Source organism: Charadrius vociferus, unplaced genomic scaffold (assembly GCF_000708025.1).
Source record: "Charadrius vociferus isolate BGI_N301 unplaced genomic scaffold, ASM70802v2 scaffold385, whole genome shotgun sequence".
In the NCBI taxonomy this organism is placed as follows: Eukaryota; Metazoa; Chordata; class Aves; order Charadriiformes; family Charadriidae; genus Charadrius; species Charadrius vociferus.
Genome location: NW_009648925.1, coordinates 954,676 through 978,062, shown reverse-complemented (window position 1 = coordinate 978,062; position 23,387 = coordinate 954,676). Strand labels below are relative to the sequence as shown.

At 42.2% G+C, this 23,387-nt stretch overlaps 2 protein-coding genes across 2 annotated transcripts in view; one reads left to right on the top strand and one right to left on the bottom strand.

Moving 5' to 3' along the window:
* The window catches only part of CCDC93 (coiled-coil domain containing 93), a 52,668-nt gene extending 46,340 nt beyond the window's left edge, over positions 1-6,328 (top strand). The window contains exons 22-23 of the mRNA XM_009887301.1: positions 3,869-3,990; positions 5,190-6,328. Of these exons, the coding sequence (XP_009885603.1) occupies positions 3,869-3,990; positions 5,190-5,211 (144 nt within the window). The 3' untranslated portion in view covers positions 5,212-6,328. The remainder of the gene's footprint in view (positions 1-3,868; positions 3,991-5,189) is intronic.
* Positions 6,329-13,827: 7,499 nt separating this feature from the next.
* Positions 13,828-23,387, bottom strand: part of LOC104288441 (5-hydroxytryptamine receptor 5A-like) — a gene marked incomplete at its 5' end in the record, with an annotated part of 11,182 nt that continues 1,622 nt past the window's right edge. Inside the window, 2 exons of the mRNA XM_009887249.1 lie at positions 13,828-14,160; positions 22,928-23,387. The exon at positions 22,928-23,387 is cut by the window's right edge and continues 6 nt beyond it. Of these exons, the coding sequence (XP_009885551.1) occupies positions 13,828-14,160; positions 22,928-23,387 (793 nt within the window). The remainder of the gene's footprint in view (positions 14,161-22,927) is intronic.

Here is a 23,387-nt window from a genome sequence, read left to right as displayed (position 1 = left end):
CATCAGCGAACTTGCTGAGGATACACTCTGTCCCCTCATCCAGGTCATTGATGAATATATTGAACAAGATTGGACTGAGTATTGACCCCTGGGGAACACCACTGGTTACAGGCCTCCAACTTGACACTGCTCCATTAATCACAACCCTCTGAGTCCTGTCACACAGCCAGCTCTCAATCCACCTCGCTGTCACCTCATCTAGCCCACACTTCCTCAGCTTCCTAACGAGGATGTTATGGGAGACAGTATCAATGAGTAGAGTAGAACAGAGGTGTTGTAACACTTCCCTCCGTGTGGGAAGCTGATAGCCCTTAACTTGGTTATTGGCAGCGTAAGGACTTAAATGCTCGAAACGGCTGTATGTCACCTACTTCAGTGAGAATTCTGACGTTTGGATTGTGTGGGTGCAGTCAGACCTGTGTCTCGGGCACGGTTTCTCAGGCAGCTGGAGGTGATTGAAGCTGCTTTCTGCTGCTGAAGAGGGTCAGCAGCACCTTGGGAGTCCCAACCATCAGCTTCCCTTGTCCTAGTTGCAGCGCTCATCTGACACCTTGACGAATCCACTCGGGTGTTTGTTGTTTTTAACCTGATTTAGAAAAGGATCAGCATTTCTGAGGAGCGTGTTATGTCCACATAGCAAGTGAAAGGGGTTTGTGGGTGAGCAGTGCTCAGTCAGGGAAGACAAAACTGCTTCTGGTAACATTTGAGGGCTGTTTTGTAAAAGCACAGCCTCAGTGGACTTGTGTTAAGTGGTCTTGGGACAATGCAAGCGTGAGGTCCAACAGTGACTCCAAGTAAAGCTGTCCACAGGCATGTTTGCGTACACTGGGGATAGGCTTAAGTACTTCTTGATAATAGTAGTTACTAACTTGTAGCTATTGTGTGGTTTTACTCTTTTATTTTCATATGCGAACATACTCGTATTTTCCTAAGTCCCATAACGGATCTTTGAGATTCTTTTCTCTATAGAGCCAGAAAATTCTTGGTAGTGGATTATAGCTGTTCTTTATCTGAGTTTAAATGGAAGTATGATAGCCTATAAATCAATATGTACCAGAATGCGTACTGAAAATGCGGTCTGTCCAGGTATTGGGCTGTGTTATCTCCATAGCTAAATAGAAACATCAGGTACAAAATATGATAAACATGTATCTAGAAAACCAGAACAGGATGGAACTCAAGCTGTAATAAAGCTCTTTTGCCATAATAAACTCTACTATAAAAATATATGACGTTTACTATAGACTGCTGTGTTCAAATAGGTGGCTAGTTCATTGCTTTTTTTGCAATGAATTACTCTGAAAATAAGTCGTCAAGCAAATAAGAGAGGCCAAAATGACAGGAGAAAGGACACTGATATTGGTGGTTGTATGTGTAGGTCATCTTTCTGTTCGGAAAGCTGTTGACATAATGCGTGACTCAGTGTCAAACTGAGATTATGCAAATACTTTAGAACAGTGCAATTCTGACTAGTGAAGATGAGCTTGAAGATAATTGCATTTCTTTCTTTTGGAAGAATGACATAATTTTAATTGCTGCAGCAAGCAGCTGCCCAAAATTGAAACTGTCCAGGAGTTCAGTGTTTTGTTTTCTGTCTTGTCCTCCATTATGCGCACAGAAAGGGGGAACAGCACAGCAAATGCAAAGCGTGAAAGCAGCCTCAGAGCTCTGCTGTGACTTAATTCAGGTTCTTGCAATTGAACTGTTAAGTCTTTAAAGTCCATAAAATCATTCTGGAGTCTCTTAGTATATTCTCAAGCAGAATCAAAACTTGCAGCTGCTTCATGGGTATAAGGGTAGAGGGAATTGAATGGGAGATATCGTGTCAGATGGCTCATTATTTTGGGAGAGTAATTTCAGCATCTCCGGTGGTTGCTGAAAGCAATGGCAGCTCACGTCACTTGTGCTGTGTTTCTGCACCGGCAGTTTGGCCACTGGCATATTGTGAGAGTTCACAAGTGGCATTTCTTCCTAAGTGTAGGTGTCTGGGTCAGCAGGATGTGGCAGTTACAACTAATGGAGAAAAACGAGAGTTTCTTTTTAGCTAAGCTTTTCTCAATTGACAGAAAAAAAAATGATTGCTAGTGATGGAATTAGATAATCATTTGGTACCTTCCTGTAGTTGACTTCTGAATGCCAGTGAAGATCCTGAGAACAAATGGATGCTAAGAAAGTTTTAACAATTCACGTGGTTCCTTAGGGAGCAGGTCTCCAACAAAAGGGAAGGTTTTCTTATTCTTCACCCAGGAAATGTCTGTTGGATGAGGTTTTTCAACAGACAGGCTAGTTGTACGCTGCAAGGGTTACTCATCCCCATGATGGTTTAGTTTTGTCTATTTGACTTCTGTCTGCAGCACATTAGAAGTGCTCACAGTCCGTTTCATGATTCACTCTTAAAGTACATCGACTTTGTTTTCTGTACAGCCCTGAAGACCTTATGTCTCGTACCTGAAGAGAAATTGCCATTTTCAAAGCCCATCATATTGTAACTGCATTGTAACGGAGGCCTGCGGAGCAATCAGATGTACTTGTTACCGAGGAGTAACTTGCAAAGAAGCATTTCAGTGTGATAAGAGATACTCATGAGACTTTCTGAGGACCGAGCAGGCCAGGTTCTACTGAGAGGAGTGTCTTGAGAGATTGGTCATGGTCATGCATGAAGGAAGCAATTTATCAGAGGATAGTAATAGGGCCTTATCTCTTCACAGTAATCTAGTTCCTAGATGTTTTAGCAATGCTGCTTTTAGCCTCATCCTAAAGGAATGGAATGCGTGGGATAATGCTTTTTTCTGTATTTGATGCTTTTTCTTCCTCAAGCATAACATGAAAAACCTACTGGCCCTAAGAAGATACGTTAGGAGAGGTTCCCTGATGGTTTAGCCAGCAGCTGGCTTTGTAAAGGAGACCTACCTTGGTAGCAGTGTTCATACTCAGGGAAAGTTTGGGATCTGCTCAGTTCTTTTAGGTGTAAGAATCAGTAAGATGTCAATGTTGATACATAAATCTAGAAATGCAACAAGGTCTGCTGCTGTGGAATTACCTGCTTACTTGGGTTTTGGGGGATTCTTGCAGTTTTTGGAATTGTGTTTTTCCCTGTCAATATTTAGGAGGTTAAAACCTGTCAGAGACAATGCAAAAATAATTTGGGGGGAGAGGAATACAACAGGGCTCCTTATGTGGTTGTGCCCTGGCACCAGAGGGAGGGAGGGAAAATTTACACTCCAGACTAGCAGCAAACTTGTTTGTGATGCTGTGACAGAAGAACTTCATTAGAACTACCCCTGAGAGGAAGGCAGCCTGTTCTGTAATTAGAACCAGTCCTCCTCATGTTCAGGGACTTAAGTTATGTTTGTCATATGTTTGTCTTTGGCACAAGGAGAAAAGAAATGAGATTTCTCATGTGCGGGTCTTGAGCAAGCACAGCATTGCACAGGAAAGCAAAGGCGTCTCCTGCCCTCCCCATTTGATGCAACTAACAACCAACCAAAAAACAAGATCTCAGTGTTGCATCAAAAACCTCTTTTCTTTCTTTTTTTTTTTTTTTTTTTCGTTAGTTAATTTCAACGCGTCAGCACTGTGGTAGGATCGTTCCATGAGCAGATTGCAGGCTTGCAGAGATGCGAGTTTAGTTTAATTCTGAATGCTACCGACTAATGCTGCCACTGGTACTGAGACTTCAGCATTAGCTTTTTAATTTTTTTAAAAGCTGGCCTTAATGTTCATTGCATCTAAAGCACAAGCCAGGGGGATCATTTATGAAGCATCTGTCTCCTCCTGTCTATTATAGATAGTTGTTCCTTATACAGTATATGCATGTGCGTATGCCTTATACAGTGCATGGTTTCTTATCCTTCCTGTATACTAACAGATGGAAAAGAAGAAGCAAGAAAACAAAATGCGAAGAGACCAGTTGAATGATGAATACTTAGAGCTTCTAGAGAAACAGAGGCTTTACTTTAAAACAGTGAAAGAATTTAAAGAGGTAAGAACATTTTTCCTAATGTAAACTGGCACGCGTTTAGTGACCCGTTTTGCCTTGGCGTGTGCATTAATATATGCACCAGAGTTCCCAATATGATGCTTATCGCACCGTGTTCACGATGTCTCTTGGTGGTTATCTCCACGTGATTCTTGGGCTCTGAATTTGATTCTGGAAATTCTTTTTTCACTGATAGACTAGAATCCCTCCATGTTACAGAGGAAGGATTAATTTGTTACCGAGCAAGCTGTATATTTAGGTTTCCAAATGAACTATCTTGAAGATCTATCAGCCGTTAGGTATTGGAGCAAAGAGGGCTGTGGAACTGTGCGTGAATAAGGGAGGGAATCCAAAGTCTCCGTAGTTATAAATACCTTTAGGAACCAGCCTTGTTTTCCAACTGCTGTGAAAGCACTGCTTAACACTTCATTTATTTAGTCTTTCCTGAGTTTTTCATCATAATGTGCTTCTGTTAATTGTTGTCCCCGTGATAATGAATGACAAAGTAGTGCTGCCAGGTAAAATTGTCATTTGGCTTCAGATGTTTGAGAAAAAACATATTTCTATAATTTGTTCTGAGGCAGTTCCTTCCTGTTTTGGACAACGTACTCTGGGAGAATTGACAGGGACTGTTCAGCTTCTTTTCCGACATACAGAATTTTACATCCTAGTTGCCAAAGTTGGGCGGAATACTTTTTTTTCTCCGTGTGTGTAAGCATAAATAAGCCATTTTTTTTTTCCACTGCTTTGTTGAGGGAACTTCTACTCAGCCTTGCTATCCTTAAAAATAAATGAAGTCATCGTTGTGGTGCTCTAAAAAGGTGGTACGTACCTATGTAAAAATATTTCTTGACCTAGAGTTGTTCCCTGAATGCTGACTTTTCTTGCAAACTGTCTTGTGAAGTTTCAGATCACCTAAAAGTAATCTCAATTTCATATTTATTCAATTTATAAGTAAAAAAGAGGATTTGCTGTAGCTACTTGTAACAACTTCAGACAAATGGTCAAGCAGCATTCCTTTTGGCTTGAATGTCATAAAGTTTAATGAATATTACCACTGGAATAACATTATGGATGAATCAGAATTATCTTCAGCTCATCACTCCAGACTATTTTGGATTTTGGAGATCTTTTCAAAATAACAGGTTTCAGTTTTGCTGATGTGAAGATATAACTAGCAGAGTTTAGAGCAACTGCCTCCTTATTGAACGAAATGCTGCTCTCCAAGCTGAAAGCTAGTTCTTCCTGAAGAACTCCAGCTGGTGAAGTTTAGAGATGATTGTTCAGTCCATTGAATCTCTTTTGTGAGGTGACAGTTACAACTGCGATGTAGATATATAGAGAGAGTTATATAAAAAAAATATATACGCACAGCTGTAAAAGTCTGTTTTTTCCCAGTATGTATTCAGTTTTACATTCCTTCATCACATGGCTGTATTATTCATTATTGTCTCCACTACACAGTAAAGAGTTAACGCAGTACAGCAAAATAGAAATATTGTCTAACTTTATTTATTTGGGTTTGTTTTTTTCCACAGTAAAGACAATGGGGATGGTTTTTATTTGGGTTTTAACACTGAATTAGGTCAAGATTCTGGAATAAGTAAATACGTACTGTGTAATATGTCCAGTACCACTAGATGAGCACTGCAGAATGTGGTGGTTTGTAAATTTTGGCCAAAAAACCCCACAGAATGAGATTCTTGAAACTCTCTTCACCAGCTAATAACTTCACATTATTTTCATTTAGACTTTAGCCATAGATAAGATTCCAAAGGATAAAAATTAATTTCTAATGGTTAAGACATAAGAACATGGAAACTTACCTTGGATAATTCCTGGTGTAAAATTATAGATCTATATTTTTATAAAGTCTAGCTGTTGTATAAATTTCTTTTCATTTTTATATATAGAGAGTATGCTTGTTAAATTAATAGCTCCAGGAAAAAACACCTTAATCACTAGGACCATTATGTTATCCCTGGCTGGGATGAAAATCAAAGTCTGTGTCACCTGTACTATGGGAAGATAAAGATTCAGACGTTCTGCTCAAATGAACTGATGCTCACCTTCGAAGATAACAACCTATTTACCCTGCTGAAGATTTGCCCTTGAAAGTTTAGAAGCTTTGTGGAACACTTTCTGAAACATTTTTATATCTGTACATACAGTATTTTATAATTCAAACAGTTGCTTTTTGTACTTAATATCAGGATTTTGGACTGACTTCTTAATCAACATCACATCTTCAGGAGAAGAAAAACCAAGTTCTTTTTCCCCAGTAACACTGGTGACAGTGCTGTTCAATTACTTCTATGGCAGCAAATATAAAATAAAGAATGTTTGGAATCCAGTGACCTTCTGCTATTGTGTTTTTAAGGTGGCACTTGCTTTAGAAGCCTTAATTATGCTTTTGAATTACAAGTGCATTAAAAGATGAACTGTGTCAATATTCGCTCATAAGGATGTTGTCATGTGTCACAGGGCAATCGGTAACAGTTTGGTTTCTCTTGCTGCTTTTGGTAAGCTTGGTGTTTCGGTATTTGGCACAAACTTATCAAACCTGGTATATGCAAAGGAGGTCCATGGAAGGTTTCATTTGTCTTCCATAGGCATCTGCTTAAGATACCGAATTCTCAGTGGAGACAGTACAAGTTCATCACACTACAATACCCGATTCCACTACTTTGGAATACAAGGGAAGTTTTGCTATTAGCATGTGAATTTACACAAACTCTGTAGCATTGAAAATGGAGAGGCACAGGCATTTGTTAAGCCGCACATAAGGAGATTGTTGATATTCTGTCCAGGTAAAATGCAGTGAGCTACCAGAAGTGTGGTAGACAAGGTTCAATGTGATGTGCCTTCTCATAAATGAGACTGTTTTTATGACAACCTGAAATGCTTTTCCTGTTCCTTCAGTATAAACAGAAAGAAGTTTCTGAGCCAGCTTGTACCTCACTCCCCCACACTAGTTAGTGACTGCATATGTACTGGCTGCTCCTCTTGTGCCTTTTCAAGAAGTTGGTCTTCCCTAGAGCTAGTGAAATACTGCAGGCAAAATTGCATTCTGAGTACCTTCAAAGAAGGAAAAAATTACATTGAGTTCCTTCAAAGAAGGAAATTTGCACTGAGTGCTACTTGCAGACTTTCTCTAGTCAGCTTTGATATTAGGAGACATTATTTATGTCTAAAACCTTTGCCCTTTATAAAAACAACAATTCTCTTTCTAATTCGTAAATTGAATATTTTACTGTTGGCACCAAGATGAGCTGTTTGTGGATTCGAGCTGTGATGTATTTGCATATCATATACTGCTAAAAAAAAAGAGTGGACGTTTCAATTTGCGTTTTATGATTTTCATCAAAATTGCTTTAGTATCGATCAAGCAAAATTTCCTAGGTAGGGTAAGTAATGAACTTACACGTAGAATAAATGATGTGATTATTTGCTCAGTATAACATTAAACTTCATGCTTACCTGTTACAAACACTCGAAGCTGGAAATTTCACCATGGAATATAAAAACATTAGATCCGTTGCTCTGGTGAGGAGCTGTTGATTTTGACTAAGATATAATCTGGGGTTTGTGAAGATCCAGTTATTGCCCACAGAAAATAAATCAGAGTCCAGATTATAACTTCCTGTAACGAGTGAGTTTCTTTCTACAGTAGACTGGAATCCAGGGCAGACGGACATGATCTTTGCTTTCAGACCCTGGTGAGAAAGCGAGGGCAAAGAAGCTGGAGAGGTATGGAAAAAGTTACATGGGCTATTCCTTACTTTCTGTCGCAGGCTGTGTATGTTGCGGGTACCGTTTCTTCTCACACCTGGGAACAAATCAAAATGAAAGAGAAACTTCTACTAACAGCCAATTTAATTCCTCCTCCTGCTTAATTTGATGACTGTCAGTTTTAGTGTGGAGGAACAAGTACGTATCGGGCTACGGCGACTCATGGGAAGGGGATTTTTGGGAAGTGTATGCAAGATGTTTTGACACTATAAACATGAAAATCCTGCTAAACAGAAACAGCTGAGTTAATTTTGGCTTCCAGGAGAATGATGACCACTATTTGTCAAAGTGAAGGGCAGTATCAGGAGGTAACTTTGAAGCGGAGTTTTCGAAGAAAGGAGGGCAGTGCTTGAAAGGGGTTGTTTTCCATTAAGTCAATAAGCTTCAATGCATACCATGTCTTTGCTGGAGATTTAAGGTCTTTTTGCATAATTGTTACATTGATTTTTGATCTACAGAATTAAAAATATTTTTAATGCCCACAGTTTGGTGACTGGAGCTGTGCAGCTGAGGCACTAAAGTCTGAGAGTGTAGATGTGTGTATGCAAAGGATTACACAAACCTAATTCTCCATTTCAGCTGGTTGCAAGGGAGGAGCCAAGAATTTCTCTGAATTTTACCTCAGTATTACTGAATTTCTTTGACTGTTTGAAGAGAAAGATCTTGCCCTGAATTCATTTGGTGTTATCAGGTTTGTAACATAACATTAACAGGACTTATAGCAAAACTTCGTTTCTTTTTTCATTTGACAGACCCTGCTCAGAGCTGTAATTTGCATTTCAATAAATTTAATTATTTTGATATGCTGATGAATAAACTGCTGTAAAGTAAGTCTGCTCTTTGTTTCAGAAGCTGAGACAGTCTCTGAACTTAAGGCATACACTTACCTTTGAGACCGTGACAGCTTCCTTTAAATGTAGTTCCAGAAGTGCGCTTGTAAAATATCTGTTGAGAGTGAAATCAGTGCTATACACCTAATCCAAGCATGACAAAATCCAGACAATCTTTTTGTTACAGTACATCAAAATGAATGGAGCATGGCACCAAGTCACTACTCATCTGAATAAAAGAAAATCTTTGAAAGCAAGTTAAAACGTGACCAATATATAATATTTTCTTTTTTTTTACAGTTTCTTCCCTTCTTCCTTTTTATTTCATGAAAAATCTGCTTATTGAAATGTGACCTTAGTCTGTAGGTTCCTGAACCAAACAGTATTTGATGGGAGAGAAATGTATAACATGCAAAAGCATTTTTCTGTGTGACAAAGTAGCGTGTTGCACTCTTTATTCTCTGGAGACAACTATGGTACAGGTATACCCAGCCATGTAGGACATAGCAAAACTGCTGAAATTTCTTTAGAAACATAAAATTATTTGCATGAGAGAAAGGGTATTGCTTCTTTTAGGTCCCACTTTGTATAGCTGCTGGTACTCATGCAAAACAGGCAGCTGGAGGATTGTGCTGGTACGCCCACCAGCTTCGCTAAATTAGGCATGTAAGTAGGGCACACGTACGAGGCGATGTACAAATCTTACTCGTTTCGGTGGTGGATGACATACTGTTAGGATAGTCTTTTATCTCAAAATAATTTATGAACACAAGCCTGTTTATTCACGCCGCGTCTACGCAGCCACGGCTGCCGCCTATGCGACCTCAGCCGGCTGCATGAGAGCTACCGATGCTCCGGGCGCTGGAGCCCCAGGCAGGTGCTGCATCTTACCCGGCTCTTCAGGCAGGGTTGGTGGCCACGTTGCACCCAGCAGCATGTTCCCATCATCAGTTGCTGCTCACAGCTGGTGTCTCAGCGACTGTGGGTAGACCAGGTTACGAGGTGCTGCTCACAGGGGTTCGGAAACGTGTGTTCTCAGGGCCAAACCCTTCATGTCTGTCTGGTTTTTTGGTTTTTTTTTTTCATCAATCTTCATGTAGGAATTTCTTGGGAATTCTGATGTAAAACAGCTATTTAGAGGGAGAGACTGAAGTATGGTTGAAAGCTCGGGAACTCCTGGATACAATAATAAATTACTGAAGAGCTCTCATTTTGGAAGCTGTAGTATGGATGTGGGTCTCTTGGAGAGAGGAGCACAGAAAGTTATTAGCGTTTTCTGTTCACATCACTCATCTTCCAAAGATTTGTGTATAATCTGTGGATCCCAACACACAACAGAGGCCTTAATTTCAATACAGCCGCAGTGTTCTGGGAGCCTTGCTGCAGCGTACAGCAATGCCTTCTGCTCAGCAATTGTCTCCAGGAGCAGATTCAGCGTCAGGCAATAAAATTAAAACCAGTAGTCCGCTGTGTACAGGCAGAGATGACTGGCGTACCCCAAATTGGCAACTTGTATTTGGGGTAATAAATGACTCTATGCCTGACTACTGCCAAATGAAGTTTCTTTAGAATAGCTGATTTTTTTATTTACTTATTTTCTATTTGGATATTCCAGATACTGTATCATTTATATTAGTTCACATGGGAGTCGTATTTTCTGTATTTTTTTTGGTCCATCTTGAAGCCAAGGGTAACGACACAGCAATAACGTAAGATTTAAACGGTACTGCTTGAAGCGCCAGAAAGAGGAATGCTTGCATGCCCGATTTTACTGTTTCCTCTTTTTTCAATTAAAATAAACTTGCAGGTTTTAATAATGAGAGTAATTAATCACAGAAGTAAAGCACCAAGGGAGGTATAAAATTATCCACAGTTCTAACTTTCTTTTTTAATCAAGGTTGATGACTATCCAACAGCGATGTTCCCATTGCACCAAGTGACTGGGTTTGGCACACAGCTCCATGGGTAAAAGGCTGTGCTGGTGACCAGTGGACAGCGGGGACTTTTCAGGCTTTAAGTGGGAAGCAGCATCCACCGGGTTAGACCGTAACCCCAGATAACGTATTTCTTCCCCCCACGCTAAGCTCAGATTCCACATGATTAAAATCCAGGATATTAAATCCTGAATATGTGCAGCTGCTCTTCGAAACGTGGACATGCACGGAGCCAGTGTGGGAAGCTGATTTTGGTAAGAGCTTTCTAAAACTGCACTGTAGTTTTAGCTCCGCTGTTCCTTGTCGCTTCTGGGCGAGCATGAAGCCAGGCTGCTTTCGGCAGTGGCCCGTCATTCTGTAACAACTCCCTGCTCTCGCAGGTGCTTGGGTGGGCAGAACCCTGAACTAGTTAGCTTGAGAACTCCTCGCAGTAAAATTCCAGAGGTTAATGGTTGGACTTGATGATCTTAAAGGTCCCTTCCAACCTCAGCAATTCTATGACTCTATAATTCCAAGGGTTCCCCCACCAGAACCAGAGCCTTGTTGTTCCTTGCTGGAAGAAGTATCTCTGCTGTAGCCACAGACTGTGATGTGCCTTAACCTCATCGCGACAGGGTCACAGTTGGATCTCCGTGCTAGCAACGGCTCATCTTACCAAGCAGATGGGGAGCAGGCACTAAAATTTGGCCAAAGTTTGATTATTGGAAGCTTCAGGAGTGGCCACACGCAGGAGATCTGTATGTTCTTCAACAACCAGCTTAAGATACCTCTTCGTTTTTTCCTTCCACATCATCTATTTAGATTTTAAGGTTTTTAGAACAGTGACTTATCTTAGATGAAAAATTCAATTCACTTGAAACATTCATCAATGGTTCTGAATAAGGCCTGCAGGATTTAGTAACTTTTAGACTTACATATGTGTCGTCTTTTCAGTTTAATTAAGCCTCCAAACACTAGTTTGAACAGTAGCTATTCCATATGCAGGCAAATTGCGATTCACAAGGGAAATCTAAGCTGGCATTCAAAAGTTTGAGCCACTACTTAACAATTTTTTGAAATTCTAGGTTATCAAAATTTCCTAATTCCCACTGAAATTGCAGGGAGAAGCATCCTCTGCAGGTACGTAAGACACACAGATGCCCACGGCCGCAAACACAGCAGGTCACGCTGCAATTTCCCAGTGCTGCAGGGTGTGAAGTCCAGCAGCACCTGATCTCACCACAGGCTGTGGTGCTGAGCCGAGACCAGGCGGTTCCCTTAAGGAACTGGAGGAATGTGCGTTTTGACAGAATCTGTTAAAATCACTATTTTGGAAAGGAGCTGGAACTTGCCTAGGTCTAAGTTGCCCATACCGGACACTAAGCGCAAAGTGACATCACCAGATACATCAATGATGTTAGGCTACACTGCAATAAACTCTGCTTTACAGTTCAGCAAGTAAAGGCTGCATCATTTTTCTGTTTTTTGGAATACAAGCTACTTGATAATACCTCTCTGAGAGGGCTGTTAAGTAGTACAGCCGTCCCCAGCTGACAGAAACACACGTGGTGGCCGTTGCCTGTGAGAGGCTACCAGGGAGCCAAGGCTTCAGTAGGAGCTTCGCAGTCAGCACTCGTGTCGCTGCGATGCTCGTTAGCTGGGTAACAGTCGGAGATGAGGCTGCGTGTGGTGCACTGCAGTGAGATGGAGATGCCAGTGGTGTATATTGCTGGACCGGTAATTCGTGACTTCTAGTCATTCTCTGCAGTTTTGCGGTGTTCACCTGAGGGTACGCTTTGAATCAAAGGGTTGCTTAAGCAGCAGAAAACACAAAACTGGCAGAGAAGGGCAGTGCAAAAGGTTAAACCTCAGCTTCAAAAGAACTGTGATGTTGCCCAGCCCCATCAGAGCTACGGTGTTTTGCCCTTCCGGTACCTAAAGAAGCTTTAGGAGGAGATGGGAGAGGGCGCTGGGACTCTGTCAGTGAAAAGCTGCCACGCTCGAAATACTCACAAATACTGCCAGCATCCCCCCTCAGGGAAGGGGAGGAAGTAAAACCTACTGGAGGAATAAATAGAGAGAGACTGGGCAGTATGCATGGAAATATTTATCTTCTAATTTATTTATGTATATATTGTTGGATCAGGAGTGTTTGTTAGAACTTGGAAAAACAGTTTTAAGGTTTGGGTTTGAGTGACTTTGGAATTCTTGGAGTCACTTAGGCATGATTGCATCAATACCTTCCTTACAGTAGAAGAAAGTTGATGCAAGTTGACGAATTGTGGCATTCGCTCAGGTAGGGTGACGAGCACAATATCTATGATGCAAAGACCCCAGACAGTGCAGGGCAGACACTCACTCACCACTGACTAGCAGCCACATGTTGCTGCCAGCAAACAAGGTGACTGAATAGAGCATGTTTGGTGTTTGTAACACAAAGGCATGCTTATTTTTATAGGAGCGGGAAATAATAATGCATACAGCGCCCCTTCCTGTGGAGGTGTCAGGTATCTACCTTGAGCTCACCTGGGTTTCGGCAAACAGGGAAAGTCTGAGCCCTGCAGAGTGAGAGGGTACAATGCAGGTGACAACTCTGCGCTAGATTCCCCCCTGCGCGCAAGCAGGTTATCAGCAGTTCTGAATGATTGTGCACTCAGAATTTCACTTAACCCCAGGGGACATAACCGACCTGTATTTCACCAAGACTTTGTGTCAAGAACTGCTGCTTGCTAAAGAACACGCAGCCCTTCGCTCATACTAGGGCGCGGATTTGAGCTGCTTAGTCATCCATGTTAATTTCACATCAATTCAACAACTGATTGAATACAGCATGTTTATTCCCTCCTTTCCAAATAAATCTCAAAAATGAAGCCAGCAGCCTGCCCATATCACAAACATTTCAGTATTGCTCAATTAGCAGTTCCCACTGGTGCCTTTGCTAATGATGAGCAAGCTACAGAATGGCACCTGTAGCTGGTTAGATGAGATCAGTCTGGTTAGATTTGATAGTCATGTATGACACATACAGTGCTTTGCTTGCAGACCTTAACACGTGTTGATTGAAAGAGCAGACAGGAGGTATTCACCGCTTCGATCTTCTGTGCCAAATCCTGCAGCAGCACATACGTATTTCCAAGGGGGAACTGCAAACTGTGAGTAGGTTTATATTCAAACACCTTCCATCTTCTTCATTGTTCCTAAATCCTCTTAAGTAGCTCTTGCGTGTGAAAACCATACATATCACAGGCATGTTTCCCTCCAGAAATCTCTGTATTATGCAATAAAGCAATTATTTTCTCCTGTGTGTCCCCTTTTATCTCTGCTTTACAAAAAGGTTCTTGAAGGCATTGTTGTAATTTTTGTTAAATGCTGTATAAATGAGAGGATTAAAGAAAGAATTGGAGTAGCCAAGCCAAAGAAAGATGCTTTTCCAGACGGGTGGGATGTTGCAGGAACAGAGAGGACTTATTAATTCCGTGAGGAAGAAAGGGATCCAGCACAGTACGAAAACTCCAATTAAGATGCCAACCATCAGAGCTGCCTTTTTCTCTTTCTGTTCTCTCCATGTTTCTCCATCTGCCTGGAAAGTGATAGCTGCATGACGAGCTGTAAACACCATCTGTGGTTCACGCGAAGCTTCCTTCACCTCAAAACAAAAGCAAACATGGATTTTTACCAAGACAATTTGTTTGAGTGAAGTATTACTTTTAAATGACAGCACAACATCTGTGCCCCTACGACAAAAGGCCCCAACTCCGTTCCTTCCATGCTAAAAGAAAGAAAATGCCCCAGAGTGCCAAAACTACCAGACTTCTCATTCTGTTGGAAAAGCTGCTGAGTGTGACTGACAAACAATGCTAAATAAAGAGTAACTGATGCCATGTGTGTTGCGGGCATTCTTTTTCAGTTTATTTTATTGGATGCCTTGATACCTAGTGGGAAATCGGGTTGTTGAGGAAGGCTAACAAAGGCACGTGCCTTCTGCCTATCCCTAAACTAGACTCTCCTATGCCGCTACATGACCATGAGAACCTTTTTTAATGAAAGAATGGATTTCAATTACAAGAAAGTTTTAAGAAATACATCTGGTCTTTGGAAAATGCTGATACTTCATTACCCGCCTCCCCCAAAATCATAAATGCCTGAAATAAAATCGAATACTTTAGAAATATTTCAGTGGAAAGTAAACCCATAGAGAAGAGTCCCTTATGAAAGCCAGAACTCGGGTGCCTTCTGCTCTTCCTTGACAGAGGCTATCTCATCACAGGCACTTCTCCCTCTTGGAGAGGGACGGAGCCATGTATCACACCAGCTACAGTCTGGTCACAGTACCAGCACAGTGTATGACAGCGGGAGTATAAGGAGGCACCTGAAATGATGTACCCTCAGTACCATTTTGAATTAGCTTATAAAACACTCTGGTAGTCGTCAAAGAAAAGCTTTGCTGGAGAAGCAGCATTTTCTGGTCCTCATTTTCTCTCTTCTGTCACCTCTCCTTTATTTCATTCAGATCTACTTGGTATTCTCAGAAAAAGTACTCCGTTGCCAGAAAAACACTGTTTTAATCAGCCTTCAGTTCAAACTTCGGCTTCAGCAGAAGTTACACAAGAGAGGAGAAAATGTCAGCTACTCCAGTGAGTCCAGCACAGAGCTCTGGATGGCAGCGAGACTGCAACAAACAGGTTGTGGGCACAAGTTATTAATGTGCTTAGAGTCTATCCAGAAGAAGATACTCCCTTGTGATTTTAATCTGAAGATTAAAGTATCTATGAGTTTACAGTTCTAGGCAGTACAGCTATGAAGACAGCGCAATAAAATAAACAGTTTAAGGATGCAACCTGAGGCTCTACAATTTGCCTAAGTGATAAATTCACAGGCACTGCAAGACTTTGACACCACTCCAAAGATGGCTTGTTGTTAAATTAGGTATTCCGCATGCGTGTGCCACCTTTGTGCAAGCTTTATAATAGACGGAGGGCCTCTATTTAATATGAGCACAGCGACTCAGAGAGGGAAGCACTGGCGATGGCTAGACAATCACTCTTCAAGATGGATATCCCTGTCTTCACCCTCAGACATGAGACATGGCTGCAGAATGTAAGAGCAGCAGATTATGGGCGCAGGCAAATAATGGAGGAAAATGAAAATCACATCTGTCCTGACAATTAAAATGGGACACCCCTCATGTAGCAAGGATCACACCATTTGTCTGCAGAAGGACTTGCTCTGCACATCCTTAATCACACTCTGCAAAAAGGGATGAATGTATGACATGAGGACAAATTTGTGACAAGCAACCCTGAAAGATTACGTCTTAGCCCTGAGGAATAGCTACATAAGTATGCCTCTTGGGAAGAGCCATATAAAAGACTTTGCCACAAGCATTGGGCATAGTTTGGTACTATAGTTAACCTTCAACTCTTACTCAAAAGATAGAGCTTGCAGTGTGCCATCATCAAATCAGAGCCTTTTCAGTACTTCAGGTTTTAGAACGTTTATGACTGAACTGCAGAACTTACTAGTAGCAACTCTTTTATCACTTAATTTCATAATGTGAGAAAAAGTTATGTAATTTATTTTGATAGAAGATACCACAGTCCTCAGGTATTTTCCCTAATGAAGCATGTATTACAGCCTGGTCAAGCTCCTACTGAAATCAGAGGGTTTCTACAAACTCCACTCGTTACTAAAGAGCAAGTGAAAATAGATGGTGGTATTTTTTTGTAAATTACAGGACAGCAGTTGTCTTCCTGTCTACATAATTTCCACTTTCTCTGTTGTCATAGCTGTTTTTTCAATTATTTTTTCACTAGTTCTGCCTGGGATGTCTGAATAATGTTGTAATAACAGTAATAATAAAAAAAGTACAAATAGCAGGCTGGTGCTTTAGGAAAAGTAATGGGATCTCTCATGGCACCTTGCATTAAGTAAACTGTGTAAATATCCCTGGCAGACTGAAGATATTTTCCTTCAATTTTCTGTAAGAAATCCTTTGAAAAGGATATACAAAATGTTGTTGAAAATGTAACTAGTCTCCCTGCTCAGGAAGGTCCTTCAGCCTGTGCCTTCAACAGGACTTACACAAGCATTTAAACCTTGGAAGCTGTATGAAAGCTCAGCTTTCCGTGATCATCAGTGTCTAATGCTCACCCCGTACACTGCTTCCAGCTGACCAGCCACACACGCTGTGAACGACCCTTGCTCAGTTGGCTCCATCAGGCTCGCCCGCCACAACGCCAGCCTCTCAGATGCATTCGGAAGCTGGGCATGGCGCACTTTGTCGCCAAGCTGATTACACTAGAGAAAATTAATTCTGGGTTAGAACTAAACCAAACATGTTTACAAAGCATGGGGTACCATTCCCAGTGCCAGCCCCCAGCGTCAGCGCTGCCACTTGGCAGACCCGTGAGCCACTGGCCAGCTGCTCCTGGCTTGTACTATCACAAAAGGGACCAGACATTACAGAGGGTTTCTAGCGAGGCCCTGTGCTCAACGCTCCTGTGCTCAATGCCCCGGTAAACGCGTCAGTTGTGTGGTACTGTTCTAGCTCCCTGCCTGGTCACCATACACACCTACTACGAGATCGTTAGTATCTCATCCCTGCGGTGGGGCTGATTCATCAGGGGACAAGCCCACTAGATTTTTAAAGAAGTTAAACATGGATTTAATCTGAAGTGCTGTTTATATCAGAAAATATGTATCAGTGCATATTGCAAAGCTGGGAAAGTCCAACCTTTCATTATAACTTCAAATTTTTTTATTTTATTGCTCTCTATATGATTTGCTGCAGACCTGACTCATTTCCCTGGCCTGGCTTGTGCAAGATTATCCTTGCTATAACTATCAGCCCCCAAGACTATGTTGTCAAGGCTGTTATAAGCCAGCCCACACAAAGTACACGGAAAATAAATTAGTCCACTGTAGGCAAACACTGTTGCGGTATGCAGTGCTGGTGGGGGCACCATGCTACAGGATTCTCCCCTTACGCAGACATGGGATAAGCCACTGTGATTTGGCATCGTCTGAACAAAGAGCACAAGCCAAGATTATGTAGCTGCTTTCCAGACTTGTCAGTTGTGAACTTCCTAAACTAAACACAGCTCTGACTATACCAAATCTGTAGTTGCCAGTGCCAGTCCTGGAGGCTTTGCATGACTCCAACTTCTAATGTAAGTCACAATACCCGGCTGTTATCTCTGTGCCACATGGAACAAATGACAAGCCCAACATAAAACCTTTCCCCCAGTTTTGGGTCTACTGATGAGTGCTAATGAACAGGCTCTGATGGGGGAACAGGTGGTCACAGACTGTAAATTAAAGCAATCTATGAAGATGTCCCAGTTTATACTGGGGACCTCTCTCATATGTGAGCAACTCTATACAGTGTGGCACACTGTTTCACTCAGTGGCTAGCAGCACGCTATGCCCTGGGCACAGATTTCCCTCCCTCCGCCCAGGTTCTCCTCCAGGAGCTGCGAGTCAAGAGCACTGGGGAAAAAAGCTGGTATGAAAGGACTGCGACTCTGAGGCTAGAATCAGGTTGTGAATGCACAAAATCAGCTATTTGCTGCAAAGTGCAGAGATGATTTCTTCCAGTGTGAGTGTCATAGAGTTAAATGAAGGAAAAGAGCTCTCAAGTACAAATTCTTCTGCAGACACAAGGGAGTTTGGTTTTGGTTTCAGAATTCAGTCTTCTGTACAATGATCAGCAGTTACAGTTCAATGCCACTTCTGTTGTTTGTCTATCCCCAGTAAATTACTACTACTGAATAGCTGTATGTTCCTAGAGCTGTAGGTTCCCAATTCCTGTGTTCCTAGCAGCATTATAAAAAACATGCCACCAAGAAGCTTCTGATGAAATCCCTTGATTTAAAATATTGCTTAGAGCTGTAATGATTGTTATTACTGGTCCTTCACGGCAGGTACTATGTATGTGTTTGTACTATACCTCTAGGGTCTGCAATAACATCTGATTTAAATAAACAACAGTAAAGATGATAAACATCAAACAAATCTGGCTTACTACCACAATTCAGAGTTTTGCTTATTACAGTGTGATTCAGCAAAGAAAAAGACCAGTGCTGCCTCAGTGCAGCTTTGGCATACTTCTTGCTCTTTAAACAAGCAAGGAGAAACTGAAACAAGAAAGGATGAAAACATAGGACTGTCTACACTTTCTTGGATGCTCCACCAATATGGCCTATAGTACATCTGACAGGGAGAAGAACACCTGCTTTCTTTCCCAGGATTTTCTTCTTCTGCAAGCAGGAATAGCTTTGCATTTCTCCCAGGAAATGACTAGCCACTCCGCTTTGCCTCCTGCCTCATCTTTCTCCTGTCTGACATCTACTGCCACTCTCCTGGACAGTTGCACTTTGTATCCTGACCCATCTCTTCTACTTGCAAAGTCAGAGGCAGAAATAAGAAACAGAAGGCCTGTAAGTCCTTCTGAGAAAATGAGAATCTGTTTTCTCTCCCATGTTGTCCTGACTGGTTATGTGCACTGGAGAGGCTGAACGGACCAAGGCACAAAACAACACTGCACCGTTGGAGCTCTGGGGCCTGATGCTAAGTAGTGGGAAAGACTCTCACAAAACTGATAAGGTTTGGATCAGGCCTTATTACTCATACCCTATACAAGGTACTTTGAGAGGGCAGAAAGAAAAAAAAAAGGGCAACAAAAACCCAACTATCAACAGAACTTGATTTCTAACTCCTCACATCAAAATTCAATCCTGACCCTGCAATTGCCACATGTAAGTAAACACGACATTCAGATTCTGCCATCCTTCTTCTTGCTGGGCAAAACCTACACAAGTGACTTCATTGATTTAAAAGGGCACTATCCAGCAGTATCCGCTGTTTTTCAAGCAGTCACATTTATTTCAAACGGACTATTTACAGAGAGAATTATTGCCTACTGTCAACAAGGTGTGACAGAGTATAGCTGTCAGTGTCAGCGATGGTATGCCACTAGGGTCACTCATGTCAGTATTGACCATAGAATTCACTTTTTAAAGAGTTTCATAATTAGCAAACAAGTAATTATAAAAGCACTCACCTAATTTAGGGTCCCCGTTCTGCATTTTTTTTTGTTTCAAGGGAAAGTGAAAAACAAGATTTCATTAAAACTAGAAGCACCTCACTTGTTTTGTGTCCAACCTCCTCACCTTTTTTCAAAGACTTTAAAAATTGTTTTTCAAAAACACAAGTAAAATTTTAAACAAAAGTGACTCGAAGTAGTTATTTGGTAACTATCTGCACTTCCGTGAGTATAGAAACATAACCCATGTACACCAACTGTCAGCTCTGAGACAATTACTCTTTCTCTGAGTGTATTTATATATATGTGTACATATATATATGTATATATATGTATATATGTACATATATGTATATATATGTACATATATATATATATGTACAGTGGCAACCTGCAAAGCACTTTGGTGCCTGGCCCTGTTGGCTGAAAAGCACTGTGCAAAAATTCAAGGTATCATCATAATCGTTCCATATGGTAGAGCGGTTTCTTTGAGGCATTTCTACTGGCATATGAGTATTATGACCTCAAATCTTTTCCTCATTAAATTAACTTGCTAGAATTAACCAGCTACACTGCTGGGTATACCTCAGGCCACTGTTCCAACTCAGGGCTACCCGACAGCTAATTCTTGAGTGCAACACAGACATCTCTCCCAGCAGGGATCACTGCTGGTACTAACTCACCTCCAGCCCGGGAAGCACTGCCAGCCTTCGGCATCGGCTGCCAAAAGCCCCTCTAACATTACTCAGATCAACTCCTACAGAGCACCTGGAGTGAGATGCAGAGGGCACTTCACACCCAGTGTAACAGTGACAAAAGAAAGATGCTGCAAGGGTGAGCATGACAGGTGAGCACTCTCAGAGAAGGAAAGGATGAAATAAAGTAGAGGTAGGAGAAACATTAAGGGAGAAAGAAATGGAAGATTAGAGTGAGTTGATGGGCAAAACAAGAGAAGTGGAACAGAACTTGCCCCATCAGAGAAAAGGACAGAGCTGACATTGATAGCCTAATTACCCCTGCATGTGGAGAGGCAAAGCTGGATCACCTCACCGAGTCTGCCATATACCCTGGCAGTGTTCACTTTCTGTTTGCATGCTAAAAAAAAAATGCTTTTTCCCAAAGGAGCAGTAGCAATGTGTTTGAAGATTCTTCTCCTGAATTCACCGGGGAACTACTACTGTTCCCAAGGACACCATGGATCCTGCTCCTATATGCTTTAATGAGATCAGGATAAAATTTGATTAATAACTCTCAATCTCTTAACTTAGAAAGAAAATTAAGAAATGCATCCTGAACGCTGCCAGCTCCCTTGATCCACAAATCCATTTAACATACATGTGTGCAGCCGGGCATGATGATCTAAAAGGTGATGAGTAAAGGTTTGCATGTGAATCACAAAAGTCTTTTTATTTAAGTCAGCAGATGAAGCTGCTGGGACAATGGGGACGGTTGCCACTATATACTGATTGCAGATTCAAGAATCACTATTAGAAAAGAAGAAGTTAATATGTCAGTCACTGCCAATATAAGAAAGATGAAGAATTACTGGTTTAAGCATTTGCTGGTATTGCAATAACAGCTATAATGGCAACCCCTCCAAAATGGGTACTCAGCTTGCACTGACAGGAGCTCTTTTGTCAGCGTAGCCTAAACCAGCTCCCAGACACTGCATCAGCAAAAAGCACTTACCTGCCAGCCTAGCTGTGCCCACGCAAGGGCTTTTGCAGACAGAACTATGACAATCAGGAGCCAGTCTATTTTGTGTTAAAACTGACAAACCAACAACATGTCCCTGTACAGGCTAAAACTTAAGCAGCAATGCCTCAGCTTCATTTAGCTTCCCAGAATTTTACATTCCAAACAACTAGTCCTGTATGAGTATGTGTGTATGTAAAAGATAGAGCATGCAAAACCACTACAAATATTCAGTTAGCTTTCATGCTTGGAAAGATTATACATTAACTCCAAGCAATACATTCATCATACTTCCAACAACTTGGAAAGAAATTCGGTGCAAGCAAGGGGATGAAGGCCATAGGAAAAAAAAAAAAGAATGCCACTAGAGGAGACATTCTCATCTTTTCTAACACATTTTCTGCTTTTGCATAGAAGACAGCTTCATAAATCAATTTATATTAAAAACGTCTTCGAGACATTAGGAGCCAAATGAACAAGTTTGACCACATATAATTGCCAGTGCTGTTATCTCTTGCTAGAATCAGGGGACACAACTCACAGACTTTTATTCATGACCATAATAACAAGTTTCCTACCATGACTCCAAAACAAAGTTAGACGGATTTAGCAGAGGACTGAGGCTCTGCAGGATTAGTCCAGAAATGTTCCATGTCTCTTTAGGTATCCCTAACATCCGCACAGCTCATCTTTTGTTATTGGGAAGTGACTGGACTTTGCAAGATAAAGTACAACATGCAATCACAAAAAAAGTACTGTAAAGAATCAGTTCCTCCACAGCTAGGAGTGAAAGTAAGGGTCTGTGACAGAAAGCAGAAGGAGTTTACAGAGAGCGCTACCGAGCACCTTGGCAACATAGCATCAGTGGCAGCATCGTGATGCAGAGACCTTGACTTGACGGGGTAAGGGGCCGACCCCAACCCTCCCACAGGGACACAGCTTTCCTGTCAGCTAGCCATATCTCCAAAATGAATGAGCCTTCCCACATGACTAGGCTTTTGCAGGATTACAGGCAATGTTTGGGATAAGAAGGAGGAGGATGTGTCTTTTAAGACAGCTGGGAATTTTAAAATAGAAACAATTCATTGCTCATTGCTTCAATACTATGCAGCGAGAAGTATGTTCCCGGTATTCAAGGTAAAATAGCCCAAACACATAAATAAAGTGTATAATTTGCTTGTTAAAATTTATTCAGACACTGATAGATCCCACACAAAGTCCATGCTGGCAGATAAACGTGCACGCATTTACTCTATACACAACCTAGGGATCTGTTTATGACTTTGTTTACCCCAACAACACTATAAAAAAAATAAAGATGAAAAACCCCCACGGAATGGTAAATTTAGACTAAAGAGATGATTTTTAAATGGCGCTCCAGACTGGCAGTGAATGCACCTGTCACTTACTCCTACAGCACACTTAAGAAAAGAATGAGAAGGAAACTCTTCTGCAAGAGTGGCACTTTTCGACTGACTAATTACTGCTCACGCCCGGTCTGTAACAGAGCTACATTCTCATGAGAGCCCCAGCGCACATCTCAGTCTTCTCGCTGTGCTGAAACCACCGAAACCACCGATGCAGATGTGGCGGCTGGGAGCAGACGACTGAGAAGCAGGAGCACAGGTGCCCGGGGGAGGCAGCGGGGGCTCTCCTCCCTGTCCCCCACCCTTACCTGGGCAGCCTCAGGTAGGGGTACCACGGCGTTCCTCCTCCGGCCCCCCATGCGGAACTTGGCAGCCTTGTAGATCTTCCAGTAGACGAAGAGCACCACGCAGAGGGGCAGGTAGAAAGCCCCGCCGGTGGAGACGATGGTGTAGGAGGGCTCCTGGCTGACCTGGCAGCGCTCCTGCTCAGGGCTGTAGGTCTCCCCCCAGCCGAAGAGGGGGGCGAGGGAGATGGCGGCGGAGAGCGCCCAGGTGAGGGCGATCATGACGTTGGAGATGCGGCGGCGGGTGAGCAGCGTGTACTCCAGGTGGCGGGTGATGGACCAGTAGCGGTCCAGGGCGATGGCGGTGACGTTCCAGATGCTGGCCGTGCAGCACAGGACATCGAAGCAGACCCACACGAGGCACAGCTCCCGGCCCAGCCGCCAACGCCGCCCGGCCGACAGCTCCCTCCCCAAGCTCAGCCGC